Source organism: Esox lucius, chromosome 11, assembly GCF_011004845.1.
Source record: "Esox lucius isolate fEsoLuc1 chromosome 11, fEsoLuc1.pri, whole genome shotgun sequence".
Taxonomy (NCBI): Eukaryota; Metazoa; Chordata; class Actinopteri; order Esociformes; family Esocidae; genus Esox; species Esox lucius.
Genome location: NC_047579.1, coordinates 5,868,898 through 5,896,187, shown reverse-complemented (window position 1 = coordinate 5,896,187; position 27,290 = coordinate 5,868,898). Strand labels below are relative to the sequence as shown.

The following is a 27,290-nucleotide window of genomic DNA, read 5'->3' as shown; positions in this document are numbered from 1 at the left end:
TAACGGGAAGTTAAGAATGCGGCTTGAATTGTATTTTTTGTCCAGCCTGTGCAACTCCCTATGTTTAACACTTTGCGTCTGTATTTTATAGGCAACTAAAAAACATTTTGGTTTCTGTTCATTCTTGTTAATTTATTAACGTGTTCTGCCTTGATTTCAGCGTTAGAGAAAGAGCGACCAAATCAGGACGCAGCGGGTGAACGGAAGACCTGGGAGAGACCAAGCAGCTGTAAAGCAATAATGAGGTGAAATGTCTGTTAGCTCCACCTACTGTTAACTTATGTAATAATGTTTGGAGGGTACCGCTACCACAGTTGAAACCGAAAGTCTTCCACAGGATCAATTTTCGCACTGACGGAGAAGTATAATATTTTCATTTAATCTTTAAGCAAATAATTATTAGGCTAATAATTTCATAACGATTATTCTAAGAACAAAGGCGATTAAGTGACCAGTTGGAGTGAGCCATTATCAGTGTTAAAGTAAGAGCCGCTACTTCAGTTTAGTTTGTCCACGTTCTCAAAGAGGAAGTGAATCAGTTGGTCTGTCATCAGTAAAATGTATGTAAAAAGAAGTCAACGAACAATGTAATTCCATATTTATTATCGAATGGTATGTATTTCATAATATTTATTTAAATATTCACCAAAATATTTTTGGTTAATTCACCAAAATCGAAAATGGCAAAAGAAGGGGGTGTACTCTTGACAAGGAAGGTCAGTGAACAAAATGCAAGTGGTTTTAGAGGTCCATGTCATCTGGATTGGAAGCTATTAAAAATAGTTCATGTGAATTAGGTAATTGAGTTGTAATAACAAAATTGTAGTTGGTAAATTTTATACAAAGAATTGTATAATAGAGGAAAGGTAAAGGAACACACCACGTGTTTGTAGATTTGTAGCTCACATGGATAGTGAGATATTAAAAATAGCGGGACAAAAGCTGCTAATATCAACAAAATTGAAAATGGCAGAACCACAGACTGTACTCTTGACAATGAAGGTCTGTGACCAAAATGTAAGTGGTTTCAGATGTACATGTCTTCTTTTTAGGTAATTATTAAACATGTTAAATTAAAAGGTATCTATATTTGGTAATAGAGTTGTATTGATACATATATTTTAATATAAAATACAGAGAATTGACTAGTCAAATATTGGTGTACCTTTGAGAGGATAGGTACAGGAACACACCACACTTGTTTGTAGATCTCATATGGATGATGATCTATTAAAAAGGTATTGCATAGATGGATATACAATTGTTTTTAGAGGCACATGTCACCTGGATAGGAACGTATTGTAAAACGCATCTATATGTTAGAGTTTGTGAGAAATGACATAACTTGTCCTGACGGCTGCATCTCTGGGGGTGGGAAGTTTCGTAAAAAGTCCTTGTTGGGTTTGCAGTTTTGCTAGCAACGCATCAGACTCCCCTTCCGCGCTCTTCATCAGACACATTTCTGTATTTGTCCTCATGCTTGGTCGTGTAGTGGCGATTCAAATTATAATCCTTTAACACAGCGACCAATGTACCACAGATTAAGCAAACGGCTTTACCTTTAATTTCTGTAAAGAAATACTTGGCAGTCCATGTCTTGCTGAAAACACGGCATTCGTTATCAACTTTTCTTTTCTTAGCGTGAGCCGACATCTTCAGGGTAACCTGGCTAGGGTCACTTGTCGCTGTTCACCTTCACTCTCAGCTCACGCACGCATATACGTCCATACGTCAGTAATACAAACGTAACACTTTTCAAAATAACATTTCAAAAGGCCGAAAACCAAAAACCGAAACACCGAAAGAAAAGATTGTGTCAATTATTCGGTGGCCGAATTTTCGGTGCATCCCTATAATTTATGATTGGCCTCACGCGGGCCGGACAGGGACGTACAACGGGCCAGATGTTTGCCCAGGTCTGCTCCAGTATCTGCCTGTGTTTCTCCTGAGTGGAGGGTCCATGGTCCTGTGTTTCTCCTGAGTGGAGGGTCCATGGTTCTGTGTTTCTCCTGAGTGGACGGTCTGTGGTCCTGTGTTTCTCCTGACTGGAGGGTCCATGGTCCTGTGTGTCTCCTGAGTGGAGGGTCCATGGTCCGGTGTGTCTCCTGAGTGGAGGGTCCATGGTCCGGTGTGTCTCCTGAGTGGAGGGTCCATGGTCCTGTGTGTCTCCTGAGTGGAGGGTCCATGGTTCTGTATTTCTCCTGAGTGGATGGTCCATGGTCGTGTGTTTCTCCTGAGTGGAGGGTCCATGGTCCTGTGTTTCTCCTGAGTGGAGGGTCCATGGTCCTGTGTTTCTCCTGAGTGGAGGGTCCATGGTCCTGTGTTTCTCCTGAGTGGAGGGTCCATAGTCCTGTGTTTCTCCTGAGTGGAGGGTCCATGGTCGTGTGTTTCTTCTGAGTGGAGGGTCCATGGTCGTGTGTTTCTCCTGAGTGGAGGGTCCATGGTCGTGTGTTTCTCCTGAGTGGAGGGTCCATGGTCGTGTGTTTCTCCTGAGTGGAGGGTCCATGGTCCTGTGTTTCTCCTGAGTGGAGGGTCCATGGGCCTGTGTTTTTCCTGAGTGGAGGGTCCATGGTCCTGAATGGTTGTGAGCAGCACACTTTTCCCCAGTACAGGCAAGATGCTGATAGGACCGGCAAACACCCTAAATAGGAACAAATTGTGGGACAAATGTAATTGTTGTTTATCAGCATGAATGTACATTCAACAAATCACAATCTAAACTCTCATATTTTCGTCACTGTTTTTGTTAACAAAATTATCATTGTGAGCAACTCAGCTGATGAAACTGTGGGTTTGGACAATGGAGGAATATCTGCAGGAAATATCAGAAACTATATCCGGGAAGATCTGTCATCATCATCCTCACCAAGCTCTTGAAGGAAACTAACCGAATTCAATGAGCAATGGCCCCTGGAAATTGTAGATGTGTTTCTTCATGGATTAATTTGGGTTGTAGCAGAACTCAATGAAACCTTTAAAATTCTTGCATGTAGCAAACAAATGTACAACTACCAGGGACAGAACAAAGCAGTGGTTTTCTTTCATCAGTTACCCTGGCCAGTTAGAAACAGAACAGATTGTTGTTGTGTGGTTATAGCAGGTGTTTACTGCCATCTAGTGGGTGAAACCATCACAACGCGTATTGTTAGGGTGGGGGTTAGAATAGAGAAAGTGAAAGTAATTTGTCTCCTTTATCCCGGAGCCATTTTGAAACATCGTAGCAGAAAACTCAACTACAAGACGAAAAGTAGAAAGTAAGTATAAGTAACAATCTAAAGTAAACTAAATAACAGGCGAAGAGCCTCAATGTCTGTAGTGACAGATTTTTAGTTAGTAGAACTGGTACTTGATCATTAATAGTGGCTGGGAATTAGCGATGTTGTTTTTGAAATAAATAAAAGCTAATTTGTTAATATAACATCAAATTGATCAGACATTGTAGACACTGTTAATGTTGTAAATGACAATTGAAGCCGGAAACGGCAGATTTTCCGTGGAATATCTACATACGAATACAGAGGCCTATCAGCAACCATCACTCCAGTATTCTAATGGCACATTGTGTTTGCTAATCCAAGTTTGTCATTTTTAAAAGGCTAATTGATCATTAGAAAAGCCTTTTGCGATAGGCACCGCTGAAAACTGTTGTGCTGATTAAAGAAGCAATAAAACTGGCCTTTAGACTGAAATACACCGATCAGCCTTAACATTATGACCACTGACAGGTGAAGTGAATAACACTGATGATCTCGTTATCATGGCACCTCTCAGTGGGTGGGATATATTAGGCAGAAAGTGAACATTCTGTCCTCAAAGTTGATGTGGTAGAAGCAGGAAAAATGGGTAAGCGTAAGGATCTGAGTGTCTTTCACAAGGGACATTTCTCTGGAACCCAAAAAATTAACTAAATGATTCAATAATCACATCCTTAAAATTGTATACGAATACAAATATGACTATGCTTCTTTTCCAATGGTTGACTTTTAATTTGAAAGAAATGTTCTACTATTTTGGCTAATCCTTATTGCGGCTAGCTAGAAATTATAGCTGGACATCCCGGTGTAGTTGGTGCCATCGATTGGACACATAAATGCACAAATTATTATCATAATAATGATCAAATGATAAACGCACATTTCTTTACGAGCTGCCAGACATTTTATTCCGCCCTGTCTAGTCTTTTGTTTTGTACCTGTCCATCCTTTAACGAAAGGAAAGTTCTTCTACAGGATCCATTTTCGCACTGATGGAGAAGTATAATATTTTCATTTAATCTTTAAGTAAAAAAAATATTAGGCAAATCATTTCATAACGATTATTCTAATAACAAAGCCGATTAAGTGACCACTTGGAGTGAGCCATTATCAGTGTTAAAGTAAGAGCAGCTACTTCAGTTTAGTTTGTCCACGTTCTCAAAGAGGAAGTGAATCAGTTGGTCTATGTTATCAGTAAAATGTATGTGAAATGAAGTAAACGAATAATTTTGTTCCATGTTTTTTATCGAATGGTATATATTTCATAATATTTATTTATCATTCTTCAGTTTGTATCTGAACTAATTTTGTGTCTTCAAGTCTTTACAGTGAGTCTTGATCCAGGAAGTGTGTGTTTCTCTCTACTATATGTTATATTATATAAATAAGTTATATGTTTGCAGGTCTAAACAGAGAGATAAAGAAGAGGGGTGCCTCTAAAACAAGTCTGTCTGGGGAGAGAGATGGGGGACACTGCCTCTGAAATGAGTATTTTTGGGGAACATGACACCACATCTAAGAGGTGAAAATATAATAATTTGGTTTTAAAATCTGTATCCCCATTTGAGTTGAGAGTAGAAAAGTGACTGAATATTACCCTGTGTTATATTGAAGGATAAGCCACCAGGAGAGACCAGCCTCCCCAGTACCCAGCTGTGTGTCCATGAAGAGTGACTGGTCCATGGAACAACCTTCAAAGTTCAGAGAGGGAATCTTGTCTACTGATCAAAGGTAATAAAAACGAATTGGTCATAGTCAGTGATTGTCAACATTCTCTCATATTTGTTTAATCAATTCCCCATTATCCGATGACATGACAACAGGCATCAGCGTGGGACCCCCCCCCCCCCTTTCCCCCCACTCTTTCTTCATAACCATTGTTTTATAGACCTCCCCAACCATGCAAATGCCAAGCAAATTTTTTAGTAGTATACACTAGTATTATATTAGGAAAGATCACTGATATAGGCCAATATAGGCCATTGGATATGCAGTCTGTGCTGTCGATAAACAATCTAAGCTGGCTAAGTGAATTGGACATGTAAATAAACTAAATTATTTGACTCTGTCATTTTGGCTGTCAACAAGGAAGTAGTCCAAAAGAACCATAAGTGCTGAGACACCGTGAGGAAGGGAGGGAGCGTTTCTTATATTGACGGAGCATCTCTGGACGGAGCTTTCTTGCAGTGGGCCGCAGACAGACTTTATTGTCCAGCCCAGCAGCTGCCAAAGATGAGCTGCAGGACCATAATGAGATAATATGTCTGTTAGCTCCACCTACTGTTTACTTCCTTATTAAACATTTGGAGGACAGTACCATTACCACAGCTGAAACCGAAAGTAAAGTTCCTGTACAGGAACCATTTTGAACTGACAGAGAAGTATAATGTTTTATTTTAATCGTTAAACTAAAAGAGATGCATGGCAGCTGCACTGCTCTTAACCACAAAGCACTTCAGAGAATGAATAAAACAGCAGAGCGCATCGCAAGGTCTGACCCGCCATCCCTGCAGGATCTCTACATAGAGAGGTGTAGGAGGAGTAGCAAACAGATCATTACAGATCCCAGCCACCCATGCCACAGACTGTTTACCAAGCTGCTGTTAGTCAGAAGGTACAGGAGTATTCAGTCCAAAACTAACAGGCTATGGGACAGCTTCTTTCCTCAGGCCGTAAGGCTGTTCAATTCAGGAACCCCTTTTCCCTTCCATCCATAGTCCCATGTACACCTTTCACTTTATATCATGCTCATCTGCCAATCATATCATGCACACCTGTCGCTTTATATCATGTACACCTGTCACTTTACATCATGTACACCTGTCACTTTATATCATGTACACCTGTCACTTTATATCATGTACACCTGTCACTTTATATCATGTACACCTGTCACTTTATATCATATACACCTGTCACTTTATATCATATACACCTGTCACTTTATATCATGTACACCTGTCACTTTATATCATGTACTCCTGTCACTTTATATCATGTACACCTGTCACTTTATATCATGTACACCTGTCACTTATATCATGTACACCTGTCACTTTATATCATGTACACCTGTCACTTATGTCATGTACACCTGTCACTTATATCATGTACACCTGTCACTTATATCATGTACACCTGTCACTTTATATCATGTACACCTGTCACTTATATCATGCACACCTGTCATTTTATATCATGTACACCTGTCACTTTATATCATGTACACCTGTCACTTTATATCATGTACACCTGTTACTTTATATCATGTACACCTGTCACTTAATATCATGTACACCTGTCACTTTATATCATGTACACCTGTCACTTTATATCATGTACACCTGTCACTTCTACATTGCACTATGGTTTTATAGTTGTATAGTTATTATTATTGATGCCTGCTTTTGTATATTGATATTACTGATTGATTGTGTAATCTTCTTTTTAAATTATAATTACTGTTACTTTTCAACTTTTAAGTGCGCTGTCAGGAGTAGGAAAACCAAGCATTTCATTGCCGGTTCCGAATGACGAATAAACCTTTGAACTGATTAAGCAAATTATTTCATAATGATTATTCAAAGAACAAAGCAGAGTGACCATTTGGACTGAGTAATTATCAGTGTTAAAGTCATTGCTGATAGTTCCGTTTAGTTTGTCCGATGTTTTTAAATAGTTGGTATTTTTCATCAGTAAAGTATATGTATAAAGAAGTCAGTGCATAATTTAATTCCTTGTTTGTTATCCAATGGTATGTATTTTAAAATTTTTATTTGTCATTCTTCAGTTTGTATCTGATCGAGACTTTGTGTCTTCTAGTCTTGATCCAGGAAGTGTGCGTTTCTCTCCATAATGTTTACAGGTCTAAACAGAGAGAGACAGAAGAGGGTACTGCCTCTAAAATGAGTATCTCTAGGGAGAGAGAGGAGGGGGACACTGCCTTTATAATGAATGTCTTGGGGGAACATGACACCACATCTAAGAGTTGAAATTATAATAATGTGGTTTTAGAATCTGTTTCCTCATCTGAGTTCAGAGTGCAAAGGTTACTGATTATTACCCTCTGTTGTGTTGAAGGATAAGCCATCAGGAGAGACCAGCCTCCCCAGTACCCAGCTGTGTGTCCATGAAGAGTGACTGGTCTATGGAACAACCTTCAAAGTTCAGAGAGGGAATCTTGTCTACTGATCAAAGGTAATAAAACCTCATTGGTCATAGTCAGTGGTTGTCAACATTCTCTCATATTTGTTTATTCATCCATCCATCATCTTACGCTTATCCGGGGCCGGGTCGCGGGGGCAGCAGTCTAAGCAGGGATGCCCAGACTTCCCTCTCCCCAGACACTTCCTCCAGCTCTTCCGGGGGGACACCGAGGCGTTCCCAGGCCAGCCGGGAGACATAGTCCCTCCAGCGTGTCCTAGGTCTTCCCTGGGGTCTCCTCCCGGTGGGACGAGACCGGCACACCTTCCCAGGAAAGCGTTGCGGAGGCATCTGAAACAGATGCCCAAGCCACCTCAGCTGACCCCTCTCGATGTGGAGGAGCAGCGGCTCTACTCTGAGCTCCTCCCGGGTGACCGAGCTTCTCACCCTATCTCTAAGGGATCGCCCAGCCACCCTGCGTAGAAAGCTCATTTCGGCCGCCTGTATCCGGGATCTTGTCCTTTCGGTCATGACCCAAAGCTCATTACCATAGGTGAGATTAGGAACATAGATTGACCGGTAAATCGAGAGCTTCGCCTTGCGGCTCAGCTCTTTCTTCACCACGACAGACCGATACATCGACTGCATTACTGCAGAAGCTGCACCAATCCGTCTGTCAATCTCCCGTTCCATCCTTCCCTCACTCGTGAACAAGACCCCTAGATACTTAAACTCCTCCACTTGAGGCAGGGACTCTCCACCAACCTGAAGAGGGCAAGCCACCCTTTTCCGACTGAGGACCATGGCCTCGGATTTGGAGGTACTGATTCTCATCCCCACCGCTTAACACTCTGCTGCAAACCGTCCCAGTGCATGCTGAAGGTCCTGGCTTGAAGGGGCCAACACGACAACATCATCCGCATAAAGCAGAGACGAAATCGTTTGGTCCCCAAACCTGACACCCTCCGGCCCCTGGCTGCGCCTAGAAATTCTGTCCATAAAAATTATGAACAGAACCGGCGACAAAGGGCAGCCCTGCCGGAGTCCAACATGCACTGGGAACAAGTCTGACTTACTGCCGGCAATGTGGACCAAGCTCCTGCTTTGGTCATGCAGGGACCTGACAGCCCTTAGCAAAGGACCCAGGACCCCATATTCCCGAAGCACTCTCCACAGGATGCCGCGAAGGACACAGTCGAATGCCTTCTCCAAATCCACAAAACACATGTGGATTTGTTGGGCAAACTCCCATGAACCCTCCAGCACCCCGTAGAGGGTATAGAGCTGGTCCAGTGTTCCACAGCCCGGACGAAAACCACACTGTTCCTCCTGAATCCGAGGTTCTACTATCGGCCGTATTCTCCTCTCCAGAACCCTGGCATAGACTTTCCCGGGGAGGCTGAGAAGTGTGATCCCCCTATAGTTGGAACAAACCCTCCGGTCCCCCTTCTTAAAAAGAGGGACCACCACCCCGGTCTGCCATCCCAGAGGCACTGTCCCCGACCGCCACGCGATGTTGCACAAGCGTTTCAACCAAGACAGCCCCACAACATCCAGAGACTTGAGGTACTCAGGGCGGATCTCATCCACTCCCGGTGCCTTGCCACCGAGGAGTTTCTTGACCACCTCTGTGACTTCAGCCCGGGTGATGGACAAGTCCACCTCTTAGCCCTCATCCTCTGCTTCCTCAATGGAAGACGTGACGGCGGGATTGAGGAGATCCTCGAAGTACTCCTTCCACCGCCTGACGACATCCCCAGTTGAGGTCAACAGCTGCCCACCTCCACTGTAAACAGCGTTGGTAGGGCACTGTTTCCCTCTCCTGAGGCGCCGGATGGTTTGCCAGAATCTCTTCGAGGCCAGCCAATAGTCCTTCTCCATGGCCTCACCAAACTCCTCCCAGGCCTGAGTTTTTGCCTCCACAACCACCCGGGCTGCAGTCCGCTTGGCCTGTCGGTACCCGTCAGCTGCGTCAGGAGTCCCACAAGCCAACCAGGCCTGATTGGACTCCTTCTTCAGCTTGACGGCATCCCTTACTTCCGGTGTCCACCACCGGGTTCGGGGATTGCCGCCTCGACAGGCACAGGAGATCTTACGGCCACAGCTCCGAGCGGCTGCTTCGACAATGGCGGTGGAGAACATGGTCCACTCGGACTCAATATCTCCAACCTCCCTCTGGATCCAGTCGAAGCTCTGCCGGAGGCAGGAGTTAAAGATCTCTCTGACAGGAGATTCGGCCAGACGTTCCCAGCAGACCCTTACAGTACGCTTGGGCCTGCCGAGTCTGTCCAGCTTCCTCCCCCGGCATTGGATCCAACTCACCACCAGGTGGTGATCAGTTGACAGCTCCGCCCCTCTCTTCACCCAAGTGTCCAAGACATATGGACGCAGGTCAGATGAAACAACAACAAAGTCGATCATCAACCTGCGGCCTAGGGTGTCCTGGTGCCACGAGCACTGATGGACACCCTAATGCTTGAACATGGTGTTTGTTATGGACAAACTGTGACTATCACCGTTGCTCCCAATCACGCACCTCCAGGTGTCACTGTCGTTGCCCACGTGGGTGTTGAAGTCCCCCAGTAGAACGATAGAGTCCCCAGTCGGAGCACTTTCCAGCACCCCTCCCAGAGACTCCAAGAAGGTCAGGTACTCTGCACTGCCGTTCGGCCCGTAGGCACAAACAACAGTGAGAGACCAACCCCCGACCCGTAGGCGCAGGGAAACGACCCTCTCGTTCACCGGGGTAAACTCCAACACATGGCGGCAGAGCTGGGGAGCTATGAGCAAACCCACACCATCCCGCCGCCTCTCACCTTGGGCAACTCCAGAGTGGTGAAGAGTCCATCCTCTCTCAAGGAATGTGGTTCCAGAGCCCAAGCCGTGCGTAGAGGTGATCCCGACTACCTCTAGTCGGAACCTCTCAAACTCACGCACGATCTCAGGCTCCTTCCCCGCCAGCGAGGTGACGTTCCACGTCCCTAGAGCTAGTTTCCATGTCCAGGGATCGGGTTGTCTAGTCCCCGCCTTCGACTGCCGCACGATCCTCTCCGCACCGGCCCCTTATGGTCCCTCCTGTGGGTGGTGAGCCCACGGGAAGGGGGACCTATGTCGCTCCATGGGCAAATGCCCGTCCACCAGGCACTCGCGTACGAGCCCCAACCCCGGGCCGGGCTCCAGGGTGGGGCCCCGGCTGCGCCATACCGGGCGACGTCACAGAACTCATTATTTTTTTCATCATTAAGGGGGTTTTGAATTATCCGATGCCATGACAACAGGCATCAGCGTGGGACCCCCCTTTTTTTACTGTAAAAACATGGATTTATATTGATGGGTATTTGATGAAACATGTAAATGAAATAACAATGGGTCATTAACTGAGTAATCTTACTTAACACAGTGATGGTATACAATCTGAATGACGCCTGGCTTTGTTAGCAACAAAAAGCTTTTTTTAATTTTTAATTTTTTTATTTATTCAATTAGTGAACAGTCGATATGATAAAATAACGATAAGTGCTGAGACAGCGTTAGGAACAAATTGGAAGGGAGGAAGCAAGTTTAATATTGACAGAGCTTCCCTGGGCGGAGCTTTCTTGCCGCGGGGCGCAGACAGACTTTATTGTCCAGCCCAGCAGCTGCCAAAGATGAGCCACAGGGCCATAATGAGATCAACTGCCTGTTAGCTCCACCTACTATTAACTTCTGTAATGTTTGGAAGAGGGTGCCGTTACCACAGCTGAAACTGAAAGTAAAGTTCCTCCACTGGATCCATTTTCTCACTGACGGAGAAGTATAATATTTTCATATAATGTTTAAACAAAAAAATCATAATGATTATTCTAAGAACAAAGCAGAGAAAGAGACCACTTAGAGTAAGTAATAAAGTACGTGCTGATAGATCCAGACAGTGTGTTTCTCTCCATTATATGTTTACAAGTCTAAACAGAGAGAGAAGAGGGATACTTCCTCTAAAATGAGTCTTTCTGGGGAGAGAGAGGAGGGGGGCACTGCCTCTAAAATGAGTCTCTCTGGGGAGAGAGAGGAGGGGGGCACTGCCTCTAAAATGAGTATTTTTGGGGAACATGACACCACATCTAAGAGGTGAAAATATAAAAATTACGTTTTAAAATCTGTATCCCCATTTGAGTTGAGAGTAGAAAAGTGACTGATTATTACCCTCTGTTGTGTTGAAGGACAAGCCATCAGGAGAGACCAGCCTCCCCAGTACCCAGCTGTGTGTCCATGAAGAGTGACTGGTCTATGGAACAACCTTCAAAGTTCAGAGAGGGAATCTTGTCTACTGATCAAAGGTAATAAAAACTCATTGTCATAGTCAGTGATTGTCAACATTCTCTCATATTTGTTTAATCAATTCCCCATTATCCGATGACATGACAACAGGCATCAGCGTGGGACCCCCCCCCTTTCCCCCCACTCTTTCTTCATAACCATTGTTTTATAGACCTCCCCAACCATGCAAAGGCCAAGTGAATTGTTTAGTAGTATACATACCATACCATACCATCTTCTTCCGCTTATCCGGGGCCGGGTCGTGGGGGCAGCAGTCTAAGCAGGGATGCCCAGACTTCCCTCTCCCCAGACACTTCCTCCAGCTCTTCCGGGGGGACACCGAGGCGTTCCCATGCCAGCCGGGAGACATAGTCCCTCCAGCGTGTCCTAGGTCTTCCCCGGGGTCTCCTCCCGGTGGGACGGGACCGGAACACCTTCCCAGGAAGGCGTTCCAGAGGCATCCGAAAAAGATGCCCAAGCCACCTCAGCTGACCCCTCTCGATGTGGAGTATACACTAGTATACACTAGTATTATATTAGGAAAGATCACTGATATAGGCCAATATAGGCCATTGGATATGCAGTCTGTGCTGTCGATAAACAATCTAAGCTGGCTAAGTGAATTGGACATGTAAATAAACTAAATTATTTGACTCTGTCATTTTGGCTGTCAACAAGGAAGTAGTCCAAAAGAACCATAAGTGCTGAGACACCGTGAGGAAGGGAGGGAGCGTTTCTTATATTGACGGAGCATCTCTGGACGGAGCTTTCTTGCACTGGGCCGCAGACAGACTTTATTGTCCAGCCCAGCAGCTGCCAAAGATGAGCTGCAGGACCATAATGAGATAATATGTCTGTTAGCTCCACCTACTGTTTACTTCCTTATTAAACATTTGGAGGACAGTACCATTACCACAGCTGAAACCGAAAGTAAAGTTCCTGTACAGGATTCATTTTGAACTGACAGAGAAGTATAAAGTTTTAATTTAGTCGTTAAACTAAAAGAGATGTATGGCTGCTGCACCACTCTTAACCACAAAGCACTTCAGAGGATGATTAAAACAGCAGAGAGCATCACAAGGTCTGACCCGCCATCCCTGCAGGATCTCTGCCACAGACTGTTTACCAAGCTGCTGTTAGTCAGAAGGTACAGGAGTATTCAGTCCAAAACTAATAGGCTATGGGACAGCTTCTTTCCTCAGGCCGTAAGGCTGTTCAATTCAGGAACCCCTTTTCCCTTCCATCCATAGTCCCATGTACACCTTTCACTTTATATCATGCTCATCTGCCAATCATATCATGTACACCTGTCACTTTATATCATGTACACCTGTCACTTTATATCATGTACACCTGTCACTTATATCATGTACACCTGTCACTTATATCATGTACACCTGTCACTTATATCATGTACACCTGTCACTTATCATGTACACCTGTTACTTTATATCATGTACACCTGTTACTTTATATCATGTTCACCTGTCACTTTATATCATGTTCACCTGTCACTTTATATCATGTACACCTGTCACTTAATATCATGTACACCTGTCACTTATATCATGTACACCTGTCACTTATATCATGTACACCTGTCACTTTATATCATGTACATCTTTTACTTATATCATGTACACCTGTCACTTTATAACATGTACACCTGTCACTTTATATCATGTACACCTGTCACTTTATATCATGTACATCTTTTACTTATATCATGTACACCTGTCACTTTATATCATGTACACCTGTCACTTTATATCATGTACACCTGTCACTTAATATCATGTACACCTGTCACTTTATATCATGTACACCTGTCACTTATATCATATACACCTGTCACTTAATATCATGTACACCTGTCACTTTATATCATGTACACCTGTCACTTATATCATATACACCTGTCACTTAATATCATGTACACCTGTCACTTTATATCATGTACACCTGTCACTTATATCATATACACCTGTCACTTAATATCATGTACACCTGTCACTTTATATCATGTACACCTGTCACTTATATCATATACACCTGTCACTTTATATCATGTACACCTGTCATTTTATATCATGTACACCTGTCACTTATATCATGTACACCTGTCACTTTATATCATGTACACCTGTCACTTTATATCATGTACACCTGTCACTTTATATCATGTACACCTGTCACTTTATATCATGTACACCTGTCACTTCTACATTGCACTAGGGTTGTACAGTTGTATAGTTATTATTATTGATGCGTGCTTTTGTAAAGTGATATTTCTGATTGATTGTGTTGTCTTCTTTTTTTAAAAATTATAATTAATGTTACTTTTCAACTTTTAAGTGCGCTGTCAGGAGTAGGAAAACCAAGCATTTCATTGCCGTAACTTGTCATTCCGAATGACAAATAAACCTTTGAACAGATGAAGCAAATTATTTCATAATGATTATTCAAAGAACAAAGCAGAGTGACCATTTGGACTGAGTAATTATCAGTGTTAAAGTCATTGCTGATAGTTCCGTTTTGTTTGTCCGCTGTTTTTAAATAGTTGGTATTTTTCATCAGTAAAGTATATGTATAAAGAAGTCAACGCATAATTTAATTCCTTGTTTGTTATCCAATGGTATGTTTTTTAAAATATTTATTTGTTATTCTTCAGTTTGTATCTGATCGAGACTTTGTGTCTTCTAGTCTTGATCCAGGAAGTGTGCGTTTCTCTTCATTATGTTTACAGGTCTAAACAGAGAGAGACAGAAGAGGGGTACTGCCTCTAAAATGAGTGTCTCTAGGGAGAGAGAGGAGGGGGACACTGCCTCTAAAAGGAGTGTCTTGGGGGAACATGACTCCACATCTAAGAGTTGAAAATATAATAATTTAGATTTAGAATCTGTATCCCCATCTGAGTTCAGAGTGCAAAGGTTACTGATTATTACCCTCTGTTGTGTTGAAGGACAAGCCATCAGGAGAGACCAGCCTCCCCAGTACCCAGCTGTGTGTCCATGAAGAGTGACTGGTCTATGGAACAACCTACACAGTTCAGAGAGGGAATCTTGTCTACTGATCAAAGGTAATAAAAACTCATTGTCATAGTCAGTGATTGTCAACATTCTCTCATATTTGTTTATTTAATTCCCCATTATCTGATGCCATGACAACAGCCAATCTTCCTGGGTCCAACACTAAGAAAAAAGACATTGCTGGCAAACCAAATCATTATAATGATAGTACTGTTTTGGGGTCACTTTGAAATTTGAATTTGTTTGTCCATTAAAATAACAACAAATTGATATGAAATGAGGTGTAAATATTGTTAATGTTGCATATGACTTGTAGCTGGAAACGGCTGATTTTTATTGGAATATTTACGTGTACATAATCATACTGAGGTCCATAATCAGCATTCAGTTCTGTGTTCCAATGGCACATTGTTTGCTAATCCTAGTTTATCATTTTAGAAGGCTAATTGATCATTGGAAAACCATTTTGCGATCATGTTATCACAGCTGAAACTGTTGTATTGATTAAAGAAGCAATTGTAATGTCCTTTAGACAAGTATCTTCAGCATCAGCATTTGTGGTTTAGATTACAGGCTCAAAATGGCCAGAAACAAAGAACTTTCTTCTGAAACTCGTCAGTCTATTCCTTTTCTGAGAAATGAAGGCTATTCCATTTGAGAAATTGCCTAGACACTCAATGTCTCGTACAACATTGTGTACTACTTCACAGAACAGCACAAACTGTCTCTAACCAGAATAGAAAGAACAGTGGGAGGCCCCGGTTCACAACTGAACAAGAGGACAAATAAATTAGAATGTCTAGTTTGAGAAACAGACGCCTCACAGGTCCTCAACTGGCAGCTTCATTAAATTAATTCATTAAATAGTTAAATAATTCAAATAATTAATTAAATATTACGCGCAGAACACTATGAAAGACAACTCTTATGAAAGTGGATAATGGTTCTACAAAGGTACTTCCACTTAGAACATGGTTGAGTCTGAATCATGGAAATGTAGCATATTTTTAGACTTAAAATATGATGGTCCTGTCATTAATAACACCATGCTTATTGCATCATTTATACCATTGTATAGATTTGGATGATGGAAATACTATGGTTAACCTACATTATACATACCAGTATATATATTATACCAGTATAATTAACAATTAAGATGAATAACAAAAAGTATGTTACCATATTTATTAAGATGTTTTAAATGAAGCTGGTTTATTGGCAGTATAATGCAATATATGAATACCCCCACGAAAGTCAAAATTGTTTGTTTTGTGTTAATGATATGTATTCAGCATTATGGGGTTCCCTGTGCTGTCAATCAGTAATGTGGGAGAACATGACCTGTAGATTCTTTCCAATTTGTCAAAAGGTGTTTTGTCTTTTATCGGCCAGCAGAGGGAGCCACTTCCTGTTGTAGTTGCTTAACCTGCTCTTCTGTTGCTCTCACTAGACTGTCTAGTCTTGAGTTAGATGATAAAGAGCAAACTAAGCAGACTATATGAATGATGTAATAGATTTTTTGTAATTGCATTTTAAGATTTAAATTAAGTCATAAATGTATGTTAGCACTGAAGCTATCCTCGACTATTTCTATCTCACCAACAACATTGTACATTTAATCTGCTTTTGTTAGAAATAAGAAATATCAAAAGAATATACTTTTATACATTTCTTTTCACAAATGTTTGTGATTAAAAATTTTAGAGCAGAGTTGACATGACAAATGTAAGTACTATGGTGCATTTCTGCCATGCAAGCACAGGAAATTTTCCAGTTATACAGTAAGTCGAAATATTTCAAGATTGTGTGAGTCTGTATGCAATCTGGAAGTATGGATTTAATGTAATGTTTATTCCACAGAGACCAACAGGAAAGATCAGAGTCTGAGACTCTCAGTGTTCAATCTGTCCAGTCATCAAACAGACCTGTCCTCTATATTCAGTGTATGTGGTCCTCTTATGTGCATTTGTTTCTGTTTCTGTTAAGTAATGCTAACCCCAGTGCCAAAGAAGGGTTTCTGAAGAACACACTGCCTGTACTGAGGAACAAGAACCAGAAGGAACCTGCTGAATCACTGGAGAAAAGTAAACATTGTCTGATGTTTCTGTTGAATGTTTCATCATGAGGAACATTGAAAAGCTGTATGTACCTAACTAACTCAATAATAATGTTGCAACCTTAAGGAAACATCTAGCAACCTCTTCTAGTAGTGAAGTGTAGAATGATTTAACATAGAAGACAGAAAGAGATAAGAGACAGAGAAGTATAATATACTACATTATAACTCAATCCTACAATACTGTCACTGTTTACAGACACAATATTCTGTATTATTTGTTCATTCAGGTCAGCCTGCTGTGATTTGTCATGAACACAAATCTAACCTGAAGAAGAAGTTTCAGTGCTTATTTGAGGGTATCGCTAAACAAGGGAACCCAACACTTCTGAATGAGATCTACACAGAGCTCTACATCACAGAGGGTGGAAGTGGAGGAGTCAATAATGATCATGAGGTGAGACAGATTGAGACAGCAACCAGGAAACAAGCAAGACCAGAGACAGAAATCAAATGTAATGACATCTTCAAACCCACAGCTGGACAAGACAAGCCTATCAGAACTGTGCTGACAAAGGGTGTTGCTGGAATTGGAAAAACAGTCTCTGTGCAGAAGTTCATTCTGGACTGGGCTGAAGAAAAAGCCAATCAGGATGTCCAATTTGTATTTTCACTCCCTTTTAGGGAGCTGAATTTGATGAAAGGGGAGAAACTCAGTTTGGTTCAACTCATCAATCATTTCTCAATTGAAACCAAAAAAGCAAGAATCTCTAACTACAACAAATACAAAGTTGTGTTCATCTTTGATGGTCTGGATGAGTGCCGACTGCCCCTTGACTTCAAGAACAACAAGAGCTGTTGTGATGTGACAGAGTCAACCTCAGTGGATGTGCTGCTGACAAACCTCATCAAGGGAAATCTGCTTCCCTTTGCTCTCCTCTGGATAACTACCAGACCTGCAGCAGCCAATCAGATCCCTTCAGAGTGTGTTGACCAGGTGACAGAGGTGAGAGGGTTCAATGACCCTCAGAAAGAGGAGTACTTCAGGAAGAGATTCAGTAATGAGGTCATGGCCAGCAGAATCATCTCACACATAAAGACATCAAGGAGCCTCCACATCATGTGTCACATACCAGTCTTCTGTTGGATCACTGCTACAGTCCTTGAGTACATGTTGACTACAGATGATAAAGTAGAGCTGCCCAAGACCCTAACAGACATGTACTCACACTTCCTGGTGTTTCAGTCCACACACCGGAATGTAAAGTATGATGGGAAAAAAGAGACAGATCCACACTGGAATAAAGAGAGCATTCTGACACTGGGAAAACTGGCTTTTCAGCAGCTACAGAAAGGCAATCTGATCTTCTATGAAGAAGACCTGAAAGAGTGTGGCATTGATATCAATGAAGCATCAGTGTACTCAGGAGTCTGTACACAGATCTTTAAAGAGGAATGTGGGCTGTACCAGAACAAGGTGTACTGCTTTGTCCATCTGAGTATTCAGGAGTTTCTAGCTGCTGTACATGTGTTTCACTCAATCATCAACACTAATGAGAATCTAATGGATGTACAGCAATCAGCCGACAATGTTTGGATATGGTTAGAGCCTGAAGTCACATTCTACAAGACTGCTGTGGATAAAGCCTTGCGGAGTAAGACTGGACATCTGGACCTTTTCCTCCGCTTCCTCCTGGGTCTCTCACTGGAGTCAAATCAGAAGCATTTACGAGGTCTACTGACAAAGACAAGAAGCAGCTCACAGAGCCATGAAGAAACAGTGAAATACATCAAAGAGAAGATCAGGGAGAATCCCTCTTCAGAGAGGTGCATCAATCTGTTCCACTGTCTGAATGAACTGAATGACCATTCTCTAGTGGAGGAGATCCAAAGGTACCTGAGTTCAGGAAGTCTCTCCAGAGAAGAACTGTCTCCTGCACAGTGGTCAGCTCTGGCCTTTGTGTTACTGACTTCAGAAGAGGAGATTGATGTGTTTGACCTGAAGAAATACTGCCCATCACAGAAAGGTCTTCTGGAGTTGCTGCCAGTGATCAAAACCTGCAGAACTGCTCTGTAAGTACAGTCATGAAGATGACCCCCACCCCCAAACACACACAGACACACACACAAAAACCTCCTCAATCTACAGTTTATTTATTGACTGACAACATTAATGACTTTATGTACAGGAAGTTACATGCTAGTGTGATGTATTGCAATGTCAGATTTAAAAGTAAATCTAAACTAAAAGTAAGGTTGACATAACAATGATGTAATATATAGAAGATATTCTAATGTTATTCTGAACTATTATTCTATTTGTGACATCATGATATTCTCTCTCCAGACTGGCAGGTTGTGGAATCACTGAGGAAGGCTGTGCTTCTCTGGTCTCAGCTCTGAAGTCAAACCCCTCACATCTAAAAGAACTGGATCTGAGCTACAATCACCCAGGACACTCGGGAGTCAGACTGCTCTCTGCTGGACTGGAGGATCCACACTGTAGACTAGAGAAACTCAAGTATGTTCTTTACATGTCAATCAGTACTTAATCGTGTTTGAAGAGAAATAATGTTTGTTAGTCTTATTTAAAGTCTCACATGATGTGATGCTCTTGATGACTGCTGTCTGATTCCCTAATATTTACTTTCATTATTAGAACAGCAGATTCCTGATAGTGATCTTTTGTCTCTTTGTTGGGGTTTGGCACTGTATTTCATGTGTGTCTGTCCGTGAAGATAATACATCCTGACTATATACACTACCGTTTAACAGTTTCTGGCCACAGATGCTATTCCAATGTTATTCCGAACTTTTTTTCTGTTTGTGACATCATGATATTCTCTCTCCAGACTGGCAGGTTGTGGAATCACTGAGGAAGGCTGTGCTTCTCTGGTCTCAGCTCTGAAGTCAAACCCCTCACATCTAAAAGATCAGGATCTGAGTAACAATGACCTGAAGGACACTGGAGTAGAGCATCTCTCTGCTTTGCTGAAAGATCCACAATGTAGACTGGAGACTCTGAGGTGAGTAGTAGTAATTTTTTGATGATAATCTATATAGGAAGTTTATTTTCTATACAGGAAGTTACATTCTAGTGTCACATTGGCAGTTTCAGTATTGAACGTATACACCAAAGATGAGTTGCCATGAGAATGATGTAATATTATTATGTTCTGATGTTTCATCTAAACAGTATAACAATCTCTCTCCAGACTGGCAGGTTGTGGAATCACTGAGGAAGGCTGTGCTTCTCTGGTCTCAGCTCTGAAGTCAAACCCCTCACATCTGAAAGAACTGGATCTGAGTAACAATGACCTGAAGGATACGGGAGTGGAGCAGCTCTCTGCTTTGCTGATGGATCCACAATGTGGACTGGAGACTCTGAGGTGAGAAATTAATAAACAGCAACACAACTGACAACATAACAATGACCATGACAACAACACAACAGAAGGGAAATACCAATGTCTGCTGTGTTCCCACCTCCACCTGCTCTGAGCTGCCAGCAGGTCCAAGCCTCCATCCCTGGTAAAGACCAAATCCTGTCAGACATCCCTGCAGGTCCAAGCACAGCCTTTCACATGGGCGACCTGGGTTCGACCTGAGATCAGCCACGATTAACACTTCTGTTGTGGGCCGGCTGAACTAGACATGCCTGGTTTCTTGTTTTGAGGTGTGTGTAGATGCTGATATTGCCTGCCTCACTCAACACCGGAACACTCTGACAGAAACCATGAGCTCACTCAGACAGGTCTGTGGGTCTAGTAGTGATGCACTGGTTGTCTCATAACCCACAGCCCAGGGGTTATATCCACCATGCAGCCAGGCAGAGGGTCACTAAATATTATTTGGGTAAAGGGCAGGTTGATTTACATTTCTAACCCTAACAATGTTTTTGTAATGATCTGTTAGTTCTGACAGACTTAGACAATATTATGCCTCTGAAGTAGGCTACATTTCAGTATATCAGGACGTGTCTCTCCATCACTCAGTGTGAAGCTCTTTATGTACAGCAGTGGTTCCCAACCAGGGGGTTTAGGACCACTAGTAGTACATCTCCTATCCACAGACCTACTGGGTACAAGGTTATTCCATTGATAATGGTTTATACTGTGAGCTAAGTCAGCACCTGTCTGTTATTGTTATTTATCCCCAGACATGTTTACAAAGTGATTAAGATAACATGATAAATATATTTATGCACATTTTGTGACAGATCTTTGTCTACAGTGGATATAAAAATTCTACACACCCCTTTGAAAATGCCAGGATTTTGTGATGTAAAAGAATGAGACAAAGATATATTTTTTGTCAGAACTTTTTCCACTTTTAATGTGACTTATAATGTGAACCATTCAATTGAAAAACAAACAGAACTAATGATCAACTCTGTGCAGGTTGTCAGGCTGCATGATCATAGAGGAAGGCTGTGCTTCTCTGGTCTCAGCTCTGAATTCAAATCCCTCACATCTAAAAGAGCTGGATCTGAGCTACAATCACCCAGGAGACTCGGGAGTCAGACTGCTCTCTGCTGGACTGGAGGATCCACACTGGAGATTGGAGAAACTCAAGTATGTTCTTCACATGTCAATCAGTACTTAATCGTGTTTGAAGAGAAATAATGTTTGTTAGTCTTATTTAAAGTCTCACATGATGTGATGCTCTTGATGACTGCTGTCTGATTCCCTAATATTTACTTTCATTATTAGAACAGCAGATTCCTGATAGTGATCTTTTGTCTCTTTGTTGGGGTTTGGCACTGTATTTCATGTGTGTCTGTCCGTGAAGATAATATATCCTGACTATATACACTACTGTTTAACAGTTTCTGTCCACAGTGTTGTCCATTCAAATACAGAAATACAGTTTAGACATTGTTAATAGTTGTAAATGACTATTGTCACTGGAAATGGCAGATTTTTTATGGAATATCTACATGGGCGTAGTGAGGCCCATTATCAGCAACCATCACTCCTGTGTTCCAATGACTCATTGTATTTGATAATCCACGTTTATCATTTTAAAAGGCTTTTGCAATTATGTAAGCACAGCTGAAAATTGCTATGCTGATTAAAGTGGCAATAAAACTGTCCTTTAGACTAGATGAGTATATGGAGCATCAGCAATTTTGGGTTTGATAATAGGCTCAAAATGGACAGAAACAAAGAACTTTCTTCTGAAACAAAAATACATATCTCAGACTGGCCAATTAAAAGAGATTAATATGGGCAAAGAACACAGACACTGGACAGAGGAAGATTGCTGATGAAAGTGCCTCTCTACGCCTCTCTATTTCATTAGATATTAGCCGTTTCAGGCTACAATACTATTAATAATGTTAATATCAACAATGTCTACACTGTATTTCTAATACATTTTATTTTATTTTAATGGACATAAAATATGCGTTTCATTAGAAAACAAGGACATTTCTAAGTGACCCCAAACATTTGGATGGTTTTGTGTACATATATACATGCACAGACACACACACACACACACACACACACTGATTAACCAAAACATATACATATATACACACACACAGACACAAACACACACTGATTAGCCAAAACATATACATGTGTATATATATACACACACACACACACACACACACACACAAACACTTATTAGCCAAAACATATACATGTGTATATATATACACACACACACACACACACACACACACACATTCACACACACTGATTAGCCAAAACATATACATATTTATACACTGATGCTGTTGGTCCTTTGCGTGCCTCTAAAACAGCACAGACTTGCCAAGGCATCGACTCTATAAGACTCCTGAAAGTGTGCTGTGGTATCTGGCACCAAGTCCTTAGCAGCAGACCCTTCAAGTCCTGTATGTTGCGAAGTGGAGCCACTGTGGATCTGACTTATTAGTCCGGCACATTCCATGGATGTTCAATCAGATTGAGATCTGGAGAATTTGGAGGCCAGGGCAACACCAAGAACTCTTCATCATGTTCCTCAAACCATTTTGGATCAATGTGCGCAGTGTGGCAGAGCATAGCCCAAAGCATCAAACCCCCTCCACCGGCTTGTCATCTTTGTATCCTTGTTCCGTCACTTCCCAAGGTAAACGGCGCACATTTACACAGCTGTCCAGGTGATGTAAAAGGAAACAGTCATGGGACCCAGCGATCTTACAGCACTCCAAGGTCCAGTTGCAACGTATGCGCTTTCAACAGTAGACAGGGGTCATCATGGGCACCCTGACCAGCCCCAAACGTAGCAGGGTGTGATGCACAGTGTGTTGTGACACATTCCTCCTGTAACCATCATTACAATTGTCAGTGACTTGTGCCACAGTAGACCGGTTCAGACCGGACGGGATTGCCTTTGTGACTCTTGTGCATCGATGAGCCTTGGGCACCCAACACCCTGTCTCCAGTTTGTCCTCCTCACACTAATGTCAATACGTTCTCACCACTGATGACCGGGAACACCCCACAAGGCCATTTAAAGACATGCTCTGACCCAGTCGTCTGGAAATAAAAATGTGGCCCTTGTCAAAGTCGCACTGGTCTTTACCCTGCCTGTTTCTCCAGCATCCAAAATGTTGAATACAAACTGATTGTTCGGTTACCATCTAATCTACCCAGACCTTGACAATTGCCCTTGTGACAGCTCTGGAACAATTAAGAGATCACTCTAAATTGTTCTTAAATCAGCATCTCTACATGTATGGCAGCCATTCCATTCCAGTGTTAAATTCCAACACAGGCACTCCTCATTTTACTTAATGAGGTAATGATTAGGTGATTACCTGAACCAAATCTAATTTAATGAGGAAAAGTATAGAAACCACTACTGTGGTCCTCACTATCTTCTTGCAATAGGACCAGCTGGATGGCAAAAACAGTGCAAGAAGTACCTTAAAGGTAATTTGAATACAAAAATAACAATTCAACATGACAAAAGAAAAGCTTTGAGTGTCACGTTGCTTCCATCCTGAAAATTTCAAAGTCGGTGGTTCTTAAGAACAAGGTAAAGCAACAGACATTTGGGACAACAAAACTACAGACCCACTGATCGAGATGACCGTGAACTCATTTGAATGTGACATCAAGTTGCCTACAAAAAGAATGGCAAACAGCAGCTTGGGTGAAGTGCACGGCGAGGACGTTTCGAACCAGCTCCTAGGAACAGGGCAGAAGTCATGTAAAGCAAAAAAAAAGCCCTTCATCAAAGAGAAGCAAAGAAGACCCAGGCTGATGTTTGTAAAAGACCATAAGTATTGGACAGTAACGGAATGGAGTACGGTCATCTTCTCTGCCCAACACCTGGTCATGTAATGGTTAGATGGAGACCTAGAGAGGCCTACAAGCCACAGTGTCTCGCATCCACTGTGAAATTTAGTGGAGGATTGGTGATCTGGGGATGCTTCAGCAAGGCTAGAATCAGGCAGATTTGTCTTTGGGAAGGAAGCATGAATCGAGCCAAGTACAAGGTTATCCTGGAAGAACACCTGCTACCTTCAGCTCTGACAATGTTCCCCAACTCTGAGAATCGTTTTTTCCAGCAGGACAATGCTCCATGGCACACAGCCAGATCAATCAAGGTGTGGATGGAGGACCTCCATATCAAGACCCTTTCATGGCCAGCCCATTCTCCAGACCTGAACCCCATTGAAAACCTCTGGAATTTGATCAAGAGGAAGATGGATGGTCACAAGCCATAAAAACAAAGCCAAGCTACTTGAATTTTTGCGCCAGGAGTGGCATAAAGTCACAAAACAGCAATGTGACAGAATGGTAGAGAGCATACCAAGACACATGAAAGCTGTGATTAGAAATCAGGGTTATTCCACCAAATATTGATTTCTGAACTCTTCCTAAGTTAAAACATTAGTATTTTGTTGTTGAACAATGAATATATATAAAAAAGAAAGAAAACAATGCTTCTTTCTGTTATTTTGACCAGTTGTTATTTTCTACAAATAAATACTCTAAATGACAATATTTTTATTTGGAATTTGGGAATTATGTTGTCAGTAGTTCATAGAATTTGGCTCATTTGTATGCGTATATGTGTGCATTTAATTTTAGTTATTTAACCAGGTAAGTTGAGTAAGAAACAATTCTTATTTTCAGCAACGACCTTGGGGTAATGTTACAGGGGACTAGAAATTAAGGTTTACTGTCTTGCTCTGAGACAGAACAACACAGCTTTCACCTTGGAGGTTAGGAGATTAGAACCAGGGACCTTGTGGACATTAATCAGATTCCATAACTAGAGAACCACTCAGATTGACAATATATCAGGGGCCAATAGCGCCTTTTCTAGTTCATTAACTATAGGCCATTTCTTTCATTCTCTCCTATAGTCCCTCCATATGCATATCTATGTGGACCCTCTAGTGTTGACTCTGCTCTGAAAACTGCTGTGCCACTAATAGCCATTAGGATGTGTCTACTCTAGGTACACTCAATGCACAACGAAGTAGGCCCTACTATTTTACAATACATCAAACATTTTATTATCAAATACACAAATACGGTCTATTGTATTTGTACTGAATTAGTTGGATTGAAGCAGCAAAATACCGTTTCACTCAGGACAACATATTCCGTGTCTCTGTGGCAAAGATTAACAGTTTCAACTGTAAAACCTATACTATAACAAAATATTGCGTATGTGGCAAATTAATGAATTGGATTGAAACAACAACAAAAGAGCATATGTACTTCAGGTTACATGAACAAATGATGCTGTGAAACATGAACACAGCCTGAGTTTCAGGTTTACCCAGCAACAACTGTAATAATGTAACTGAATTATGCCTACGGGGGTGTGAAGTCCAGTGGCCGGTTGTACTTTTCACATCATCCAATCTTTTTCAGAGTCCACTTGTCTTTAATGAGTTATCATAGAAAGCTGTGCACTTTAATGCAAAATGTACTTGCACAAATAACATTACCTTCGTGGATGGTTGTTGATTGGGCTTGGCAGCTCGTGAGCACTAAAATGTGATTGGATCATAGTCTGTAAATAATAAGGAACTGAAAGACTGACAGGCATGGCGAATCATGACAACCTGTCACATTCAAATGGGCAGGAGGTCGGACCAATAATAAATCACAAGGAACATTTTCATTTCTTACACAGGGGTTAGGTTTAAGGTTTGAGGGGTGAAGTTTCATCTTATTTCTGGTCCCCAAAAGGATAAAAAATATCCTCCAAAAGGATATAGAAATAGTTGGTGTGAAAGAAAGATTGTTTGTCACTGTTTGACAGTCTTCTGCTTTTTCCACAGTCTGGAGCATGGTGGAAAGTGCAGGCTAAAATCAGAACTGAAGAAATGTGAGTCTTTAATTAAGCATTTATTGGTTTTTCTGTTCAAGAGTGTTTTAATATCCAGAATGTGAGACTAATGAAATACAAGATCTGATTTTATCATTAAAATGAATCATGATGACTTATGATATTGTTCTTTGGTCTCGTCCATCAGATGCCTGTGAGCTCACACTGGACCCAAACACACCACTCTGGAAGCTCTCTCTGTCTGAGCAGAACAGAAAGGTGACACATGGAAGAGTGGGGACATATCCTGATCACACAGAGAGATTTGACAATGAGGGACAGGTGCTGTGTAGAGAGAGTCTGTCTGGACGCTGTTACTTTGAGGTTGAGAAGACTGGAGGAGTGGCTGCAATAGGACTGACATACAAAGGAATCAGCAGGAAAGGAGACAGTTATGACTCTACTCTTGGAAGATATAGCAAGTCCTGGTGTCTCTACTGTGATGGTGACAGGTACACAGCCATGCACAATAATAAGCCAACTAACATACCTGTCACTTCCTCAGACCCCATCAGAGTAGGAGTGTATCTGGACTGGCCAGCCGGCACTCTGTCCTTCTACAGGGTCTCCTCTGACACACTGACCCACCTGTACACATTCAACACCACATTCACTGAGCCCCTCTATCCAGGGTTTAGGCTTTATGAACACTCCATGGTGTCCTTGTGTCAGTAGGACACAGCCTAGTAAAACCCTGAGAATAACTCAATAATAAGTAAATATATTATGTTATTCCTGGTTAGTTTTTCAGGTTCAATATTCAGTGTTCATTCAATGTTCATTGATCAATAGAATTAATCACACTGGTCTTTTTTTTATTATTGATCTACTTTTCTTTTCTTTAGTATGTGTTAACATTGCTGTCTGTAGAATGCTTTCCATCAAATTGTTGACACAAGAATCCTGCTTCTGTAACTAGTCTGTAATCTGTCCCAGATTCGAGAGAACAAATAAAGGTATCTAAAAACTAAAGAATGTAACTCAATTATTATAAAATGACTGTTGGTGTCACATAAATGTACAATCTCCTTGGGGATATTAACTAAGAGAGACACATAATATAATAATGTAATAATAATGTAAGTTATTTTGAGTGTCTTGTCAGTTCCAGATCACATTGTGTCCTACATCGTTCTCTATTTGCAGGCAGCCTGTAACCTCTATCATCACTATAAATGT

The 27,290-nt window shown here is 41.8% G+C and overlaps 1 protein-coding gene across 8 annotated transcripts; it reads left to right on the top strand.

Annotated features, from left to right (window-relative positions):
- Positions 1-344: 344 nt before the first annotated feature.
- On the top strand, positions 345-27,083 carry LOC106024162 (NLR family CARD domain-containing protein 3-like). 8 transcript variants are annotated; one of them, XM_034295092.1, is made up of 14 exons: positions 594-612; positions 4,658-4,776; positions 4,869-4,985; positions 7,335-7,451; positions 11,594-11,710; positions 14,653-14,769; positions 16,709-16,806; positions 17,069-18,851; positions 19,126-19,299; positions 19,631-19,804; positions 19,994-20,167; positions 21,179-21,352; positions 26,065-26,111; positions 26,260-27,083. In XM_034295092.1, exons 2-14 carry the CDS (start codon positions 4,718-4,720, stop codon positions 26,784-26,786), a joined length of 3,678 nt encoding a protein of 1,225 aa, XP_034150983.1. In that variant the 5' UTR covers positions 594-612; positions 4,658-4,717; the 3' UTR covers positions 26,787-27,083. The 8 variants fall into 8 exon arrangements, with proteins under 8 accessions (XP_034150979.1, XP_034150978.1, XP_034150982.1 ...); XM_034295088.1 differs by lacking the exons at positions 594-612; positions 26,065-26,111; positions 26,260-27,083 and adding an exon at positions 345-362 and having other exon boundaries at positions 21,179-22,141; XM_034295087.1 differs by lacking the exons at positions 594-612; positions 26,065-26,111; positions 26,260-27,083 and adding an exon at positions 369-482 and having other exon boundaries at positions 21,179-22,141.
- Positions 27,084-27,290: the final 207 nt, after the last annotated feature.